Source organism: Pelophylax lessonae, assembly GCF_965119305.1.
Source record: "Pelophylax lessonae genome assembly, chromosome: 3".
Taxonomy (NCBI): domain Eukaryota; kingdom Metazoa; phylum Chordata; class Amphibia; order Anura; family Ranidae; genus Pelophylax; species Pelophylax lessonae.
Window position 1 is genome coordinate 530,261,288 of NC_138770.1, and position 19,913 is coordinate 530,281,200.

The following is a 19,913-nucleotide window of genomic DNA, read 5'->3' on the forward strand; positions in this document are numbered from 1 at the left end:
ATATATGAAGGAAACTGCTGCTTGTGTATTATAACCTGCTGTGTGCCCTATAATGTGCCCTGCTGTGTACCCCATGTAATGTGCTCTTCTGTGTGCTCTATAATGTGCTCTTCTGTGTGCTCCATAATGTGCTCTTCTGTGTGCCCCATAATGTTCACTGCTGTGTGCCCCATGTAAAGTGTGTGCCCCATGTAATATTCCCTTCTGTGTGCCCCTTAATGTGCCCTGTTGTGTGCCCTTTATAATGTGCCCTGCTGTGTGACCTATAATGTGCCTGTTCTCATGTAATATGCCCTGCTCCCATGTAATGTGCTCTGCTACCATGTAATGTGCCCTGCTGTCATGTTATATGCCCTGCTCCCACATAATGCCCCCTGCTCCCACATAATGTTCCCTTCTCCTATGTAATGTGCCCTGCTCCAATTTAAGATACCCTGCTCTCATGCAATGTGCCCTGATGCCCCTTCATGTAATATGCCTGCTGTCCCTTCATGTAATGTGCCCTGCTTCCCCCATGTAATGTGCCTACTGCCCCCCTCATTTTATGCCCCCCTCCCTTTATTGAGTATGTCCAGTTTTACAAAAGTCTCTATTCTCCACTGTCACCATCTTCTCATGAAGTGGTATACCATCCCGATCCACCATCTTGCTCATAAATATATATAGCATTTACAACCCTCACAAAAAAAGGAACACTGACCTCACTAGGGGCAAACAGTGTTCATGTCTCACGGCACTGTGACTGTGCTCAAGCCCACCATAGCCATATAAATTGTTGCTTAACGTTCCAGCTAAAGCTGACACCATCAAAGGACATTTTCATTGTTTCTATGGCTTTGATTCAAAACATGTGTCATAATTCAGAACGCAGCCACAGTGAAGCAGACCAAACTCTATGTAGGCCACAACTGTAAGGGAGTAATTTCCTCTGAAGATATGGCTTGTACAGTACAAATATTTTATTTTTCAATGAGGAGAACAAGTGCATTAGAAAATGGGAATTTTTGCCAAGAGTTCCCTACTCTGTAAAATCTGAACCGTTAAAAATTTATAAGTAGTTAGTGTACACAGATACAAATTTTCAGAAAGTCAAACTAAGCCAGCTTAGAAAAGGGCATGGAGTCTAAACCACTTTGGCGCATGTTTTTTTACTTTATTATGCCTTAAGAGAGAATTGTGTAGAGAAATAAAAGCAAACCAAGTAATGCATGGTAAAAACAGCAACCTATGCAAGAACATGTCACTGGAATATTCACTTCAATATTTAAACAATGCATTCCAGATCCCTAAAAATGTTTAAAAAAAAAGTACATCTTAGTAGCAAACCCTATGCACCCTAGATTAAATACTTTTTTCATTAATCCTCTACTGCTAGCTGTATACATACATTGTTCAATTCGTGCCCCCACCACTATGACCACGCTTTTACTCAACAGCTCCCAGTAACCCAGCAATATTGGACAGCCTGTAGGATGGGCTTCTGATCACATGATCATTGTGACAGCCAATCAGGAGGCTGTCCTACTGGCCTTTAGTGTTAATATCCTCCTAAAGGGTTGGTTCTTGCTCACAGACGTGGTAAAGGCCATACATTCTTTGGGTAAGGATATTTTAAGAATGTCTGCTTGCAGCTCCAAGTGCCATAAAATAAAGGCTCTATACAGAAAACAACTACAAGAATCTTTTAAACACCACCATAGTGCAACCTTTATACTAAAAAGCCTCCAAATAATACATTTTCAGGCAAGGAATAATACTTCATAACAGTCAATTAAATTGGTGTCAGTTTTCTGCATGCATGGAGAATCTGATTTGCATAGTGTATAGGCAGCAAACCTGAAGGCACAGAGTTAGAAACATTTATCTGATCTCACAATTATGTGCAGACTGACTTTTGACAGTCATGTGTGTTTCTCACCTCACTCAAAATATTACATGACATTCCAATAACATTCTCTTGCAAGAATGCACTGTAGCTCGCATTGTAAGTGATATTTAACTTGAAAGACCACACATTTACCAAACCTATATTCTAAATTCTGACTATCTATCTATCTGCTCATTCCTTTGTACCATAAAAACCTCTCAGAATCATTTATTATTCTCCAGGTGTGTGCCATTCACACCATACATTTCCTGTGTACACAAATGACAACCCTCTGTCCAGTTTAATAGCTATGTCTGTTTACTTTTAGACCGATGTGGACAATGATCTTGTGGGAGATCAGTGTGATAACAATGAAGACATTGATGAAGATGGCTATCAAAACAATTTGGACAATTGCCCCTACATACCTAATGCAAACCAAGCCGACCATGACAAAGACGGCAGAGGAGATGTTTGTGATTCAGACGATGACAATGATGGTGTCCCTGATGATAGAGACAACTGTCGGCTTGTGTTTAATCCAGACCAGAAAGATTCCAATGGTAAAGTTAAAGTTTTTGACCACATATATCTGGTAAATAATACATTGTAGGGAACAGTTATGACAACTTATTCCAAAAAAAACGTAAGCAGGGACAAGAGAAAGTCAGCCATATTTACTCATAGTTCAGTCTCTGAGCACATGTAGGATTTGCATGAGTTTCTTCTGCAAGTTTATAAGCCCATAATGAGCAATGAATCTAAAGAGAAATGTTTAGGACTCAAATATTTTTTAGTTTGTTATCTAGAATACATTTAAAAATGCATTGCAAGTTGGATAACTGAGGCTAAAAGCATTAAAACGGGTTTTAAAAACAGTTCTATGCTAAACAATTGGGTAACATATGGAAGAAGCAATGGGGTTGAGTTACTAAAGGCAAATGGACTGTTCGCTTTGCAAGGGACATTACACTTTGCAAGGGAAATTTCCCCAGAGCTTAGTAACTGAATAGGGCCCCTTTCACAGGAACGGTTTATATTCACATTTTAACTGCGGAAAGAGGAACTTATTTACCGCAGCTAAATGCAGACAATGCATCCCTATGTCTCCATTCACACACTGCGTTTAGCAAAGTTTTCATAACATACGGTTTTGTGCATTAAAGAAAAATAAAGTTGACAGCCTCCAGGAGCAATGTACCGCAGCTATCTGTATATAAACGCAGTTAATCGCAGTACAAAGAAAAAATAAGTAAACAGTTGCTATACAAAAGGCAAGAATTTAGTACCGCAGTTAAACACAGCCGCATGTAAACGGAAGTAATTGCACATAATTGCAATCTACAAATGTGAGTAATCTTTGTGCCAGTAGTGTTGGAATTTCAAAATAGCAAAACATGCTTTTACCAGCGGCACAACAGCCGAAAGGTGAAAGGTGCCTAAAGCTCTGCAGACTTACATCATCCAATTTAGTGCAAGAAAAAAGGCAGTTATTTTTATTTTCTTTGCATGTGATTGGGTATCCTTTGCAAAGTGCATTCACTAAGCTCTAGGGGAAAAGTCCCTTAAAATTGGACAGTGTATTTTCCTTTAGTAAATCAACTCCACTAGCTCTAGGATGATACAAATGTTAACATACAAAGTGAAGATGTGCAGTCAGAAAGGAATGGAGTGGTTTCCTGGACCAGGTGATCCATATGAACTGAATAGAACTCAAGCTAAGGTCCCTGATTTTCAGTGAGAATATTGCAGGGTTCATCTTCATATTTTATTGTGATAGCTATGTTTTATTTGGTGATTTGTTTTATATACATAGAATAAAAAAATAAAACATAGCAGGTAACCTTCTTTGTTACCCCATACCATTTGACAATTTTACAAGATATATTTATTTCTTCTTTTTTTTTTTTGTACATATTGTAGCTTTATATTTATAACTAGGACATGTAATATAGGCTAGATTGCAAAAGACTTTATCAATAAAAAGCACATGTCTTTTATAGCATACACAATCATTTCTTTATAAATTCATCATCTCTCCCTTTGTCATATTTTGATTTTAATTGCAGACTAGGCAACAGCCATGAGTCATCTCAGGCAGAGTATCAAATTGTATGCTCTGTGCATTATGACTTGTGTTTATGGGTTATTTGGCATACAGCCATATCCTTTCAAGCTATTTTGTACATGTCTATGACTGGACTTGCCTTCATCTGTTTTAGTTTCACAATATTCCCTAAAACCATAAACCACCTGCACAATCCATACAAACCATTCTCCCTCCCTATTGATAATGTCAGATTATTTGTTACAGCTACACTTTATTTTATATAACGGGTTGTTCAGATACCAAAGGTTTGCTTATGCACTTGTATATGGGAATTCTAACTTATAAATTAAAACACAAAATAACATTCAAAGTATTTTGTAATCTAGCCTATTACTACAGTGGTATGGATATCAAACCTTTTTTCTGATTGTACACGAATACTGAGATGACCCTTGAGAAAAGAGGAAAGGCAAACAAACCCATGACATGGTCATAAGACCTAGTTGTGATGTTGCCCAATAATAGTATATTTGGGTATGAGATTACCCTTGTTTTTTCTGTAAAGATTAATTTTTAAACAAAAGAGATTTAAGCCTTTTTAAAAACTAAAATCCTATTATTTATAGATTCCATTTTTGGTTATTTTTTCAACATTTCAAGAGGCATCACTTAAAGTGTTACTAAACCCAGGACCCTGCATTCACTATATCTGGTCTCCCACAGTACACAGAACATGGAAATGCAATTATTTTAGTAAATATAAACTGCTAAATACCTTTTCTCACCAGCAGTTAGAGCAGTCTTGTAACTTCTATCAGTGTTTAGTTAAAGCTTAGAAAAAGAGAGAAAGGAGGCGCAAACACCTAGTGCATTTCCCGTGGTCACTGTTTTCAAAATTTTTAATAAAATGCCAAATGCATACTCACAGACATAAAGATGATAAAATCATGTTACAAGCATCCACCATGTGTGAACTGGAACAAGTCCTTCAGTCAGGACCGCTAACGCGTTTCGGGGTCAGGCCCCCTTCTTCAGAGCTGGTTTTACCACAAGAGACCCAGAGGTGATCAAATACCACCAAAAGAAAGCTCTATTTGTGGGGGGAAAAATTACATAAATTTGGTGTAGGTACAGTGTTGCATGACTGTCATTCAAAATGCAACAGTGCTAAAAGGGGAAAATTGGCCTGGGCAGGAAGGGGGTGAAAGTGCCCTGTATTGAAGTGGTTAAATTACTTAGCTCTGGGTTAAATATATCTCCCAGCTGTGCGTCCATGCTGATCTCAAGACCTTTGCACAACTAACAGCGGACTTTCTGCTGCTCAGGAACTGTAGATATCAATATATGCAATTGACTTTACAGTTGCAGTTGGTTGAATCCACCTTTTTGGAATCTATTTTTACAGATAGGAAAAAAAGGGCATTATTTCTAGGATATATATACTACATTGTTATCTTACTTGCAAGACTCGGCCCTGCTTCCTTGCCGAGAAAAGTGGGAACGAGATGTCGGCCCCATTAGTGGGGATCAGTGGGAACAGATACTGGAGGCGGGTCCTTTAGTGTCTGTGTCTGTCACTCACAAACTGTCCCATCTATTTGTGCTGCACCACACCTATAGAACTCCAACTCAGCTATATGCATGGGGGAGACGAGACACGCCTATCTGTCCCAAATGCCAAGTACTTCCAGGTGATTTCCTTCACATGCTCTGGAAATGCCCTAAACTTGTGAGATATTGGAGTTATGTGGTGTCCACTATTAATCGGGTATATCAGGTTTAACTTCCATTGGACCTGCTGACATGTTTGTTGGGGAGCTTAGATGAGGAGCTTTATTATCCACATACATATATAGCTCTGATCAGATTTTTGTACTTGGCCTAAAAACTCATAGCTAGACTGTGGATCTCTCCAAATCCCCCTACTGGCACACAGTGGATCCAATCGGTGAACTCTATTCTTGTTTGAGAAAAGTATACGTATTTCCATAGGAAGTCACCCACGAAAATATATGGGGATGTTGGTTAACTACACCTGAAGTGGCACCTCCCCAGCTTGTTCTTGATCGATTGCTCCGGTAGTGTGGATTGTCTTGCAGCAGCTCAGAGAATTGCAAAAACTAGTTAAAATGGTTACATGTTCTATGGTTATTAGTTATATGTGCATTATAGTTTTGCTCCCATACGATGAATGGTAAAGTTATGGTTGGATATATGCAGACTGTTTCTCTCTTATTCTACGTTGGAATGTCGTGTACCTTACATGAGTATGTGCATACTTTGTTAAGTGACGTATTGATTTCCAATGTACAATATGCTGTCTGTGTGATGTATTGTTTGTTATTACCATTCTCAGAGTGCAACTGCACTTTCAAAAGTCTATTTGCCTTTAGTAAATCAACCCCATAGTGTCAGTGGACCCTTTATGGAGATTTTATTGTGACTGCTAAGAGTAAACATCTGTTGGTACTTTACGAACCAAATCTGCTAATCAGATCTTGCCTAATACCATGTCCTAGTATAATTGCTTGGAAAACTTTCATTGCTGCTTGAGTTTCTTGGTTCTGTGTCTGTTAGTGTGTTGTAAAACTTTCCTGAAAATGTTACTCATTTTTCACCTGCAATCACAAATGTCCTCAAGCTTGTTTCGTGATTTACTGTATCTTGATCCTAATAGAGAAGCCACAATACTATGTGCTTTATATTAAATAAATATCCATTGTGGAATGTTGCTGCAGGCAACCATGTCAGGGATAAAAGGCCTAAGCTAGTCACTGCTAAATTACATACCTTGCAGCATGCCAGAATATAATAAGCCAGGAAGATCAGACTTTATCCCACATCACTGCCAAGATTACTCACTGCAAAACTCAAAGGTTAATAGTCTTTTCTTGTGATATTTGCAAACACAGACACTCAGATGAAGTGAAATGACCCAAAAGGAACATAATGCTCTTCAATGCCATATTTCATATTCTTCCTGGCAGTGGATAATGGAAGCATGAAAACAGTTAAAAGAGGAACTCAGCTTACACTATTAGTAGCAAAACCAACCATATAACGTAACTTCAATGTGCTTTGACAAACTTTTGTAAAATATAAAAAAAAATTGCCTTCCACCTATTGTATAAATACTAGATTTTTTAAAAAACACATATCATAATTGTGTTGTTTTTATTATTTGTAATTTATAAAGGTTTTATCATTATACCAACATAGCTAAATTAATTTTCTATTATTAAAGCGTTAAACAGTATAAAAGTTTTAGTTAAAACTTTTCACACAGCATCTTTTATCTAGTTTTGTTTCAAACTTTTCACACAGCATCTTTTATCTATTTATTATTGTAAAAGCTATGTTGTATATTTAAATATATCTCATACTTTTTTGTTACAGGTGATGGCAGAGGTGATGCTTGTAAAGACGATTTTGATAATGACAGCATTCCTGATATCTACGATGTCTGTCCAGAAAACAGTGGCATAAGTGAGACTGACTTTAGGAAATTCCAGATGGTTCCTTTAGATCCAAAGGGAACAGCACAAATTGATCCCAACTGGGTGATTCGACATCAAGGAAAAGAGTTGGTTCAGACTGCAAATTCAGATCCTGGTATAGCTGTGGGTAAGCAAACTTACAACCTTGGTTTCAGTTTTTTCAGCCAAAAATTCCAGGCAGCATCTGCAACATGGTCATACATTAAGCCTTTATTGTTTAAAAACAATATGAGCCTTGGAAGATATTTTTTGAATTTTTATTTTGTCCATCCTGATGCACCAAGGCGCTAGCGATTGGAACAATGCAGTATTGAGAGCAGAAGAATGTAGCCTTTACCTAATGTTCATATGTGCACATGTACAGTGCATACCTACATTACATATTGTTTCAATTCTGCTGTTGACTCAAAGACTTCTTAAGAAAAGAAAAATAAGAAAATATAACAAAAAAAAAACAGAGGCAAAGAGTGCTTTAAGTCTGAGTTATTTAATACCTTCACATGTAGAGTGAAAAATTCTACTCCCAGGAAGCTTCTCTAATGTTATCCCTAAGCCCCATCAATCAGATCTTTATAGTTACACAGTGGGAGTGCACATTAAATCATGACTAGCACATAAGTAGATCATATATTTCTAAATGTGATGATGTTTTTTACTTATAGCAGGAAAAAGATTATTTAATAAGAATAAAGATGTGCCGTAGTTTGTAAGAAGTGATTAATGCCGTGGTTTTTGTATGAATACTTTGAGCACTGAAAACGTTGTTATATGTCAGGCTACTGAGTGTCTTTCTTTTGATTTGTGCATTGATAATTAATATGTTTTAACAAAAATACTAAAGCGAAATGTTGTATGTGTTTCCTTTAGGCTTTGACGAGTTCAGCGCAGTTGACTTTAGTGGAACCTTCTACGTAAACACAGACCGTGATGATGATTATGCTGGCTTTGTATTTGGTTATCAATCCAGCAGTAGATTCTATGTGTTAATGTGGAAGCAAGTCACTCAAACATATTGGGAAGATAAGCCATCAAGAGCCTATGGGTACTCTGGTGTCTCTCTAAAAGTTGTCAACTCAACGACAGGGACTGGAGAACATTTGAGGAATGCTTTATGGCACACTGGAAATACCCCTGGAGAGGTACTTTGGCCATGTGTATTCAATTTGTACTTTTTATTATCAGAACTTCAGTGAAAAAGATGAAAATGAGAGGGTCAAGATCTAAACCAGTCTTACCTCCATGCTGTAACTTCCTCCTTCACCATTTCTTCTAAAATTTGTTGTCCAAACTCTGCCAAAAATATTGAACATATTCCTGTAGGACCTTTAGAAACACACACACACACAGACATAAACCAGATATATTGCCTCTCTACACACATTTCCCTCCACCTGTAGCATTGAAGTTCTTGATATTGTAATATCGATTTTTATATTTCATCTTGACTCATTGACACTTTAAAATTAACACTTTTTCTAGGTGCGAACATTGTGGCATGACCCTAAGAACGTTGGCTGGAAAGATTACACTGCTTACAGGTGGCATCTGACCCACAGACCAAAGACTGGCTACATTAGGTAGGCTGTAGATTGTATATGATATCAAAGAGGTTGTAAATGTTTATTTTTTTTCTAAAATAATAAGCATGTCACACTTACCTGCTTTGTGCAATGGTTCTGCAAAAAGCAGTCCCAGTTCTCCCTTTTTGGGGTCGCCAAGCAGCACTTCCGGCTCCTCCTGCCTTTCGCATGCCCCCAAAGAAAGCCGCTTGATATGGAGGCACTCAAAAGGCTAGATCGTGAGCTGCACTGTGTGCGTGTATTGACACAAATAGAAGGGCTGAGCCCTGCCCTCGCTCTCCACATAATTTACATAATGTGTGGGTTTTACCTGTAAAAGCCTCCGTATGTGTACACATTCAAAAGCCCTGAGACTGCTGCTAGGTGACTTTATCTTGGATTTGATGTCAGCAGCCCCAGCAGATATAAAGTTGTCACTCAAGTGACACTCTATACTGTTTTTTCTTTGCTCCTCAACCAGTAGCTACATTAAAGGTTTTCTAGAAGGGGAGGAGCGGAGATGCTGGGCCAGCACAGAGAGTAATTACACATTCCCAAAAGAGAAGAGAGTTATAGCATGCAAAGAATGAGGGGGTTATGCTAGGCTAGGGAATTGACTCTTTTGGAGTAGTCGATATTTCTAGCAAGATAAAAGACACATTGCAAGTGAAAAAATATTATTTATAGAAAGGAAAATACGGTAATTATTTAAAATACTTGATTTTGCTTGTATCTGCAATTTTTAAGTTTCCAATGGGATTACTGTAAATATTAATCATGACAATGTCAGCTTTTATGGAATACTATCTAATGTAACGCACCAGAATCTTCCGATTCTTAGAGACACTTTCAGTGTAAATTACTGTAGAAATTTCACACTCACACAGCATGGATCAGAAATGAGTAACCAATAGCAGGTAACCAAAAATATTTTTGGAATGTATTATTCAATTGCTAAAGCAAAAAGAGGGATCTGGCACCAAAAATGATCAGTGGCTGCAAATGGGAATCTAGAAATATGTAGTTGCAGCTAATGATCTGCAGAAGTATGCAGCATATAATGGATCAACAAACTGTAAAATAAACGCAAATCTACCTTCCCATCATATAAATCCAAAAATATCCTACAAAAAAGTGCAAGTGCAATAATCATACTCCATAATAACAGTAAGAAGAAAAACTTTCTCTTAAAATCAAAATATGTTAAAAATAGTAAAATTAAAAATATGTTATAAAATAAAAATTCATATCTGTGAAAAAATCTGTGAAATCAATGTGGGATAACAAAACATTTCATATCTATAAAAAAAAAACAATAAAAATATAAAAAACACAAAAAAAATCATATTTATTTATTTTTATTGTTTTTTATAGATATGAAATGTTTTGTTACCCCACATTGATTTCACAGATTTTTTCACAGATATGAATTGTTTTTTATAACATAATTTTCGTTTTAATATATTTATGCAATTGCTAAACCTGATTTGTTGATATGAGTTACATTGACCTTACAAGTATAATGTTTTCGGGTAGATGTAATGTCTTACAAGTTTCTCTACTTTGTTGCAGAGTTGTTGTCTTTGAAGGAAAACAAATCATGGCAGATTCTGGGCCAATATATGACAAAACATATGCAGGGGGACGACTGGGACTCTTTGTATTCTCCCAAGAGATGGTATTCTTCTCTGATCTCAAATACGAATGTAAAGGTTAGTGTTCTTTCTTGTGCTATCCCACCATAGATGTATTAGTTCACAAATAATAAAAACTCTTAGTCTTAGAATGCATTTACAATTGAGCTGTGTGTAATCAGATGGTATTCCTAGTGATTTTGAAGTTTGTGTTTCCTGGGCTGGGCAAGGGGAGAAGAGCAGTTCTAAAGGAAGAGGAGATTTTTCAGGTGCAAAATTGCATAACGCATGTGTCTCATGCTTACAGAGGCACCTATTGAAGTCTATGGGGCAGTGATCCTCAAATGACAGCCCTCCAGCTGTTGTGAAACTATATATCCCATGATGAGGCATTGTAAAACTCTGACATTCACAGACATTACTAGGCATGATGGCAATTGTGGTTCCTGAACAACTGGAGGGCCATAGTTTGAAGTCCCCTGCTATCGAGGAAAACACATCTAATACAAAAAAAACCCCAAAAAAACAAATGTACTTTTTTGAGCATAAGGCATAAAGTATAGGGTGGAGCATACAAGTATGAACATAGACTAATATTAAGAGTGGGATTCTGCAAGTTGAGCATAGTCAAGCATAGGGAAACAAGCTGAAACTCAGCTCAACTGTAAATGAGGGGCTTAGTGTGTGTTAGGACTATAAGTATTACTCAGCTGAAAATTATAAAGGATGAAAAAAACTGAAAACATGCCCAATATCAGCCTATTTGCTTCATACATGTGAACATCTGTTGTTAAAATACAAGGGGTACCAGTTAATTACCAAGTACTTTTGTGTTTCTTTTCTTTTCAGCATTTTGTGTTTCTTTTCCCTTTTGAGTTTATTTTGTGTTGTCTTGTGTACTTGGAGAGATTTAATATCCCAGCTGATTCAATCTGTACCCAGCTATCTTGAGCATTTCAACACGCAGAATGGTTCAGTATATTGTCAGGGGCAGGCAAAGATGGGAACAATTGGCTTTGTCAATATCTCAATAAAAATCAGAACATTTCAAGAAAATTTGGTAAATTGCATTTAAGTCAATGGAGAAGGTTGGTGGTTTTAGGGGTTACATGGCTTCTGAGGTTTACAGAAGTCTATCCTAGACTTGTTCTTGTGCCAAAAAATTCTATCCCTAAGGAAAGTTCTATTCTCAGTGCTAAAAATTACCTTATTTCAAATGCATTAATGATAACACTTTACATTACACTTAACCTTAATGATAACACTTTACATTAAACTTAACATTAACAATAACACTTACCATAATATCAAATAATAATGTTAACCTCGTAATAAAGCCACTGATCACTATTTCAAAGGCAATTTGTTTATAAACAAATACATGTGATTGCTATGCTAATTGCATAGAAATGTTTATTACACAAGTTATGGGACTTCTGTTACGTAGCTTTGAATTTAAACAAAACTAATGCCATGCCACACAATGTTGAGGTCTCATAGCTAGGAGAACCATGCTTTATTAGCTTTAAGGTGGAACTTATTTTTGCTAGTCTAATTTTGCCAAATGATGCTGCATTGTAAAATTATAGGCCAATTTCAGCAACGATGAAACCACTAATGTTGTGGTAAAACCAAGTTTTGGGAAATTGCCCAATTATCCTTAGTGACAAATTGAAAAAAAATTTCAAAGGTAAAAAAAAAAAAAAAAGCCAAAGTGATTTGTGTAATCCTAAGTATCACTAAAGGGAAAACTTTTTTTAGTTTTAAAGGCACCATGCACACAGGGCATCAGAAAAAAATGAGCTGCAGAGCAACTTCTAATGCTAGGAAAAAGCAGCTGTAAAAACGTGCTTTTAGAAGATTTTTACATTGGCGTTATTGCACGTTTGGCCACGTTGGCTTTTAGCAGCGTTTTTCTGCCTCCATTCAAAATCAACGGTTGCCTAGGAGCCGTCTTTGATACGGCTTTAAGCCCACTGATTTGAATGTTGGAACTCCACTCCAAATGGGAAAAAAACAGCGTGGGGTCCCCCCAAAATCCATACCAGACCCTTATCCGAGCATGCAGTCTGGCAGGTCAGGAAAGGGGAGGGGACGAGCGAGCGGCCCCACTCCCCCTGGACCATACCAGGCCACACGCCCTCAACATGGGGGGGTGGGTGCTTTGGGGCAGGGGGAGCTCTGCACCCCCCACCCCAAAGCACCTTGTCCCCATGTTAATGAGGACAAGGGCTTCATCCCGACAACCTTGGGCGATGGTTGTGGGGGTCTGCGGGCAGGGGGCTTATCGGAATCTGGATGCCCCCTGTAACAAGGGGGCCCCCAGATCCCGGAACCCCTCCCTATGTGAATGGGTATGGGGTACATTGTACCCCTACCCATTCACCCCATAAAAGTGTATGTAAGTAATGACAGGTGACGTTTTAAAAAGTCCTTTATTAAAAATCTTCCTCTGGTCTTCTCCCCTCTGGTCTTCTCTCCTCTGATCTTCCTCCTCTGTTCTTCTTCCTCTGTTCTCCTTCTTCTGTTCCTCTCCCCTCTGGTCTTCTTCTTCCTCCGGTCCTCCTCCGACGATGTCTCCGGTGATTATGCAGGCTCCGTTCTATGCAGCTTGTTATATAGCCATTAGGGGCGTGGCCTCCCTGTGACGTCACCCGGAGGTCCCCCCTTAAGTCCTCACAGATGATACTCATACCTATACCCATTCACATAGGGAGGAGGTCTGGGATCTGGGGGGGCCCCCTTGTTACAGGGGGAATCCAGATTCTGATAAGCCCCCTGCCCACAGACCTCCACAACCACCACCCAGGGTTGTTGGGAAGAGGCCCTTGTCCTCATCAACATGGGGACAAGGTGCTTTGGGGTGAGGGGTGCAAAGCTCCCTCTGCCCCAGATCACCCACCCCCCCCATGTTGAGGGCATTTAACCTGGTATGGTCCGTGGTGGTGGGGCCGCTCGCTTGTGCCTTCCCCTTTCTTGACCTGCCGGGCTGCATGCTCGGATAAGGGTCTGGTATGGATTTTGGGGGGGGACCCCATGCCCTTTTTTTCCCATTTTGGCGTGGAATTCCCCCTCAAGGTCCTCAGATCCGACTTGTGATGGGACTTCAATTCAAATCAATAGGCTCCCATAGGGAACCATTGATTTTCACATAAAAAAAAAAAAACGTATAACGTGGCTTAACGCTGTATAAGCAACGTTAATCAGCTTTAGTAGAGTCAGACGTTTTTACAGCCCTGACGCTGTTCATCAGAACGCACAGGCCCTGGGTTTTTTTTGCAGCTTAAAAATGCCTATGCCACTTGGAGCTCCTAAAAGCCTGTGTGTGCATGAGGCCATAGAATAACATAGAGGGGCGTTTTTAAGCTGCAAAAAAAACGTTTGATGCTCCTAAATGCCCTGTGTGCAGGGGACTTAGATAGAGTGTCGAGGGATTAGAATGCTTGTCAGTTTTTATTGCTGTCTGTACCCCCGTTAAGGAGCTTCTCTATTTGTCAGTTTACCATTATCATTGACAGGACAAGTAGAAAAAAATCTCAAATTTTGGGCTGTCCCCAGGAAAACAATAGAGGGGAAATATTCCAATTGAGACACTAGTTCTGGTGATCTGGGGGTCCCCAACGAATTCCCCAAATTTTCAGGGATTTCTTTTCACATCCTGTTTTGGCTATGGAACAAGAGGTGAAGGGAAATCACCGCAATAGGACATAAATAGCAAAACAAAATCTGACAGTGGTTATAACACTCCCATGGTCTATCCAAAATGAAAAGTTTTGCCTATAATTCTACTTTATGGCTAAAGTTTAATGATTTTTTTTAATAAGCACCAGGAATGGTATTTACATGAATGATGAGTCACCCGTGTTCTGGTGCCTGCTCTGTTCCTTCAAATTTTCCTTCCTCTGTCTCCATATTCCATCCTCTGCTGTGATCTTCTGTAGGAGTTAATATGAACAGCTCCACCTGTCAAAGGCACTTGTCAAATGTGCTGACTATGCTTACCCTTTTTGCTCCCCTGCTCTATTCATAGAAGCTGTACTATTGATTCCAGCATTCAAAAACACTCTATAAATGGAGAAGGTAGAACTTGCATTCATCTGCCTGTCTTCCATTCATAGAGCAGTTTTTATTGCAGGAACCGATAGTACTGCTTCTATGACTAGAACAGGGGGGCAGATGGGGCAGACATAACTGGTCCTTTGGTCAAGTGCTTGTGGCAGATGGACCCATTTGTATTAACCCCCACAGAGCCCAAAGATCACAGCTGTGGGAGTATTTGAGGGAACAGAGCAGTCACTAGAACACGGGACACTCATCATTCAAGTGAGTAATATTCCTGGTGCTGATTAAAAAGATAAAATTTAGCTTTAATTTAAAACATTTTTTGCTTCTTTTAGTGTTGACTGACGCATTTTTATAATTAAGAAAGATTTGTAGAAACGTTAGATTAGACTTTAGAATCAGGTGGTGTAATGTTGGATGCACCACTGATGGGTTAGGATCAAACAAGACCTTGCTTAAAGAGTTTTAAGAAAACAGGATTGGTAAAGTGATAATACAAAGGGTTTAAGAGAGATGGGAATATCCGATTTTGGTGTATATTTTACCATATTATGTACTATGTTATCATCAAATATTTGCAAGATGAATGCACCCTCCAATGTCTCTTCATGTTTAGTTCTTTATTATGTAATGAAGTGAGATGGCATGTTATAAACCATGCAGCTTTTACTTCTAGTTTCCAGAAGTTTTTAGGAATAAGCACACAACTCTTTGGACTACATTTGCACCCTGCTTGCATGACGTTGTTTGAATTGGCCTTGGATCTGCTTTGAGATATTTTTTATTGTTGGTGTAGAATGGGACTTTAGTGCAGGTTAAAGTGGAATTCCATACAAGCAGTGAAGTGTGCACAGCACCTGCGTTCAGAGTGAGGGTAACCATGTCTAAAAAGATTAATGGCAAGTAAACCTTAATGAAGTACAAACACAATGCAAAAGCAGTACAAACACCAGTGTGCAAGTACCTTGACAATCAGTAACTTTCCTGTAAGAACTCTTTAGACATGAATGAGTAAAACATTTAGGTCTATGAAGAAGAAAAAAATCAACAAATTGTGGCTACAGAAAAGTTTCCTGTAAGATATACACTCACTGGCCACTTTATTAGAATACACCTTGCTAGTACTGGGTTGGACTCCCTTTTGCCTTCAGAAGTGCCTTAATTCCTCATGGCATAGATTCAAAAAGGTGTTAGAAACATTCCTCAGAGATTTTGGTCTATATTGATATGATAGCATTGCGCAGTTGCTGCAGATTTGTCGGCTGCACATCCATGATACCAATTTCCCGTTCCACCACATTCCAAATGTGCTCAATTAGATTGAGATCTGGTGACCGTGGAGGCCATTGGAGTACAGTGAACTCATTGTCATGTTCAAAAAAACAGTTTGAGATGATTTGAGCTTTGTGATATGGTGCATTATCTTGCAGGAAGTAGCCATCAGAATATGGGTACACTGTAGTCACAAAGGGATGGACATGGTCAGCAACAATACTCAGATGGGCCTGGAGTTTAAATGATGCTCAATTGGTACTAAGCTGCCCAAAGTGTGCCAAAAAATATCCCCCACACCATTACACCACCGCCACCAGCCTGAACCGTTGATACTAGGCAGGATGGATCCATGCTTTCATGTTGTTTTTGCCAAATTCTGACCCTACCATCTGAATATCGCAGCTGAAATCGAGACTCATCAGACCTGGCATCGTTTTTCCAGACTTCTATTGTCCAATTATGGTGAGCCTGTGGGAATTGTAGCCTCAGTTTCCTGTTCTTAGCTGACAGGAGTGGCACCCGCTGTGGTCTTCTGCTGCCGTAGTCCTGCTTCAAGGTTCGATGTGTTGTGTGTTCAGAGATGGTATTCTGCATACCTTCGTTGTTAGTGGGTATTTGAGTTACTGTTGCCTTTAAATCATCTGGAACCAGTCTGCCCATTATCTTCTGACCTCTGACATCAACAAGGCATTTTCGTCCAGACAACTGCCGCTCACTGGATATATTCTCTTTTTCAGGCCATTCTCTGTAAACCCTAGAGATGGTTGTGCATGAAAATCCCAGCAGTTTCTATAATACTCAGACCAGCCCGTCTGGCTCAAACAACCATGCCACGTTCAAAGTCACTTATGCCCTCATTCACATTGGTGCAATTTGTCATGCAATTTGACAGATCAGATCGCATGACAATTCCCACCCTATTGTCGGCAATGGCCATGTTCAAATCGATGCAATGACGACTTTATGGTGCCACATTGATTTAAAAAAGTAGTTACTGCAATACTTTTGGCGATTTTTAGTGTGCGACTTGAATAGACATCTGTCCATTAAGCCGCATAGATGTCTACAAAATCACACCTAAAGGCGCACTGACATGCGACTTTGAAGTTGTGCGAATTCAAATGAAGTTGCACAATTTCAAAGTCGCATTTAATGTGAATGATAGCTAAATCCCCTTTCTTCCCCATTCTGATGCTCGGTTTGAACTTCAGCAAGCTGACTTCACCCCCCGTCTAGATGCCTACATTCATTGAGTTGCTGCCATGTGATTGGCTGATTAGCAATTTGTATTACCAAGCAATTGAACAGGTGTATCTAATAAAGTGGCCAGTGAATATATGTTAATGTTTTATGCTTTTGTGCTTATCTGTGTAGAATGTATTCATGGGAGTCAGCCCAATCTATATGTTTTTTCATTAAAAATTCCATATGCTTGTTAGAGTATTATGTCATCTTATTGTGTACGTCCAAGAAATGAATTCTCACGTAGTACAACTACACAACGTCTCTGTAGAATTTAGAAGCTGAACATCTGGTAAACGTTTCTCTCTTAATGAGTTTTACTTTGACTACACTGACATCTTTTTGGTTCTGTAACACATCCAATTTTCCTTTGATGTCATATGTATACATAGAAAATAAATATAAATTAACCCCTAAAACTTTGGCTATCTATCCCCCCTCCACCTGCTGCTGCCTAACCAATACAAATCCAACAATGCTGTACTGCTTACCTTTAAGAAGCTTCATGATTCCTATGGGTACCAACTGGTGATTCTGGAAAAATACTGGTGATGGTTATGCAGATCAAGCTGTGTGCAAAGGCAAAGGCACTGAGGGATAACTGCCCGGCTTTGGTTTAACCCTGGAAATGCATTTCCACAGGTACACAAGGGAATCTAGATCTTCTAAAAGGAATAGTTTAGATTAGGAGATTAAGTGGAGGGAAAAGATGGAGAGAAAATAGCTAAAGCCTTAGATTTAGCTTTGCTTACAATACAATGTAAAAGGTTCAGTTATACACATAGGAGGTAATGCCAAGGTAATCCTTTACCGTTAAAGTGATTGTAAGGCTTTTTAATTTTTTTAATTAAAGTAACAAACATGTAATACTTACTTACCTGCTCTGTGCAGTGCTTTTGCACAGAGTGGCCCGGATCCTCCTCTTCTCGGGTCCCACGCTGCCACTCTTGGCTTCTCCCTACTGTCGGGTGCCCCCACAGCAAGCAGCTTGCTATGGGGGCACCTAAGTCGAGCTGCTGCTCTGTGTGTCCATTTACACACAGAGACAGGGCTTGACCCCGCCTTCCTCCATCTCCTGACTGGCTCACTGGCTGTGAGCTAATGGCTTACACAAGGAGACATGGCTTGACTCCCCCTCCCCCCCCCCATCTCCTGACTGGCTCACTGGCTGTGAGCTAATGGCTCATGCTGCTGCCAATAACCCATCAGGAGTGTGAGTCCCCAGAGAGGCAAGGCTTCCATTGACATTTCTGGATGAAGAGGGGGCTCAGGTAAGTAATAGGGGGCGGGGGGGGGGGCTGCTGCCGCACACAGACTTTCTTTTTTACCTTCTTGCATAAAGTGCTTAGTTTTGAAAATGTTTACTATTTTATAGGACTACTAATATTTATGGCATTATATAGCAAAGTGTCTACTGTTTTGTTTTTTCTTTTTTATTGGGAGATTCATGTGGGATGGAAGCAGTCAATGTTAAATGTATGCTAGTCATACGATTAACCACTTAAGCCCCGGAAGATTTTACCCCCTTCCTGACCAGACCCCTTTTTTCAACTTGGCACTTCGTGACTTTAACTGACAATTGCGCGGTCATGAAATGCTGTACCCAAACAAAATTTACGTCCTTTTTTTCCCACAAACAGAGCTTTCTTTTGGTATTTGATCACAATATACACAATTTATGTCATATTTTTTGGCCAAAATGTATTTAGCTACATGTCTTTGATAAAAAATATTTCAATGAGCGTATTTTTATTGGTTTGCGCAAAAGTTATAGCGTCCCAAACTACCACTTTTTGGAAAGTAGACATCCTAAAGAATGTCCTGAGAGGCATGTTGAGCTCATTGAATATTTCATTTTTTTGTCACAGGTGTTTGAAAAATGATTAAAAATTTTTTTTTTTTTTTTTTTTTTTACACAAAGCAGGGAAGCAGTAGAATGTATTTTGGGGTGTCATTCCACATATACCCATGGCATGTGTGAGCAATTTATCATTTAGTGACAACTTTGTGTTAAAAAAATAAATAAAAAAAAATGTAATTTTCCCGAAACTTGTGGCAAAATATAAAATATTCCATGCACTCACCATGCCTCTCAGCAAATAGCTTGGGGTGTCTACTTTCCAAAATGGGGTCATTTGGGGGGGTTTTGTGCTATCTTGAAATTTCAGGGCCTCCAAAACTGTGATGGGTAGTGAGGAGTAAAATCAAAAATTTATGCCATTAGAAAACCTGAAGATGGTGATTGATTTTCGGGGTCCCGTACACAGCTAGGCTCCCAAAAAGTCTCACACATGTGGTATCCCTGTACTCAGGAGAAGCAGCAGAATGTATTTTGGGGTGTCATTTCACATATACCCATGGCATGCGTGAGCAATATATCATTTAGTGACAACTTTGTGTAAAAAAACAAAAAAAAAAAAGAAATAATAATTTTCCAGAAACTTGTGGCAAAATATAAAATATTCCATGGACTCACCATGCCTCTCAGCAAATAGCTTAGAGTGTCTACTTTGCAAGATGGGGTCATTTGGGGGAGGTTTGTACTATCTTGAAATTTCAGGGCCTCTGAAACTGTGACAGGTAGTGCAGAGGTAAAATAAGCAATTTACTCCATTAGAAAACTTGAAGATGGGGATTGGTTTTTGGGGTCCCGTACACAGCTAGGCTTTCAAAAAGTCTCACACATGTGGTATCCCTGTACTCAGGAGAAGCAACAGAATGTATTTT

The 19,913-nt window shown here is 39.1% G+C and overlaps 1 protein-coding gene across 1 annotated transcript in view; it reads left to right on the top strand.

Annotated features, from left to right (window-relative positions):
• THBS2 (thrombospondin 2) overlaps positions 1 to 19,913 on the top strand; it is a 165,885-nt gene that overhangs the window by 137,734 nt on the left and 8,238 nt on the right. The window contains exons 17-21 of the mRNA XM_082251223.1: positions 2,196 to 2,430; positions 7,314 to 7,541; positions 8,282 to 8,553; positions 8,894 to 8,991; positions 10,546 to 10,685. Of these exons, the coding sequence (XP_082107349.1) occupies positions 2,196 to 2,430; positions 7,314 to 7,541; positions 8,282 to 8,553; positions 8,894 to 8,991; positions 10,546 to 10,685 (973 nt within the window). The remainder of the gene's footprint in view (positions 1 to 2,195; positions 2,431 to 7,313; positions 7,542 to 8,281; positions 8,554 to 8,893; positions 8,992 to 10,545; positions 10,686 to 19,913) is intronic.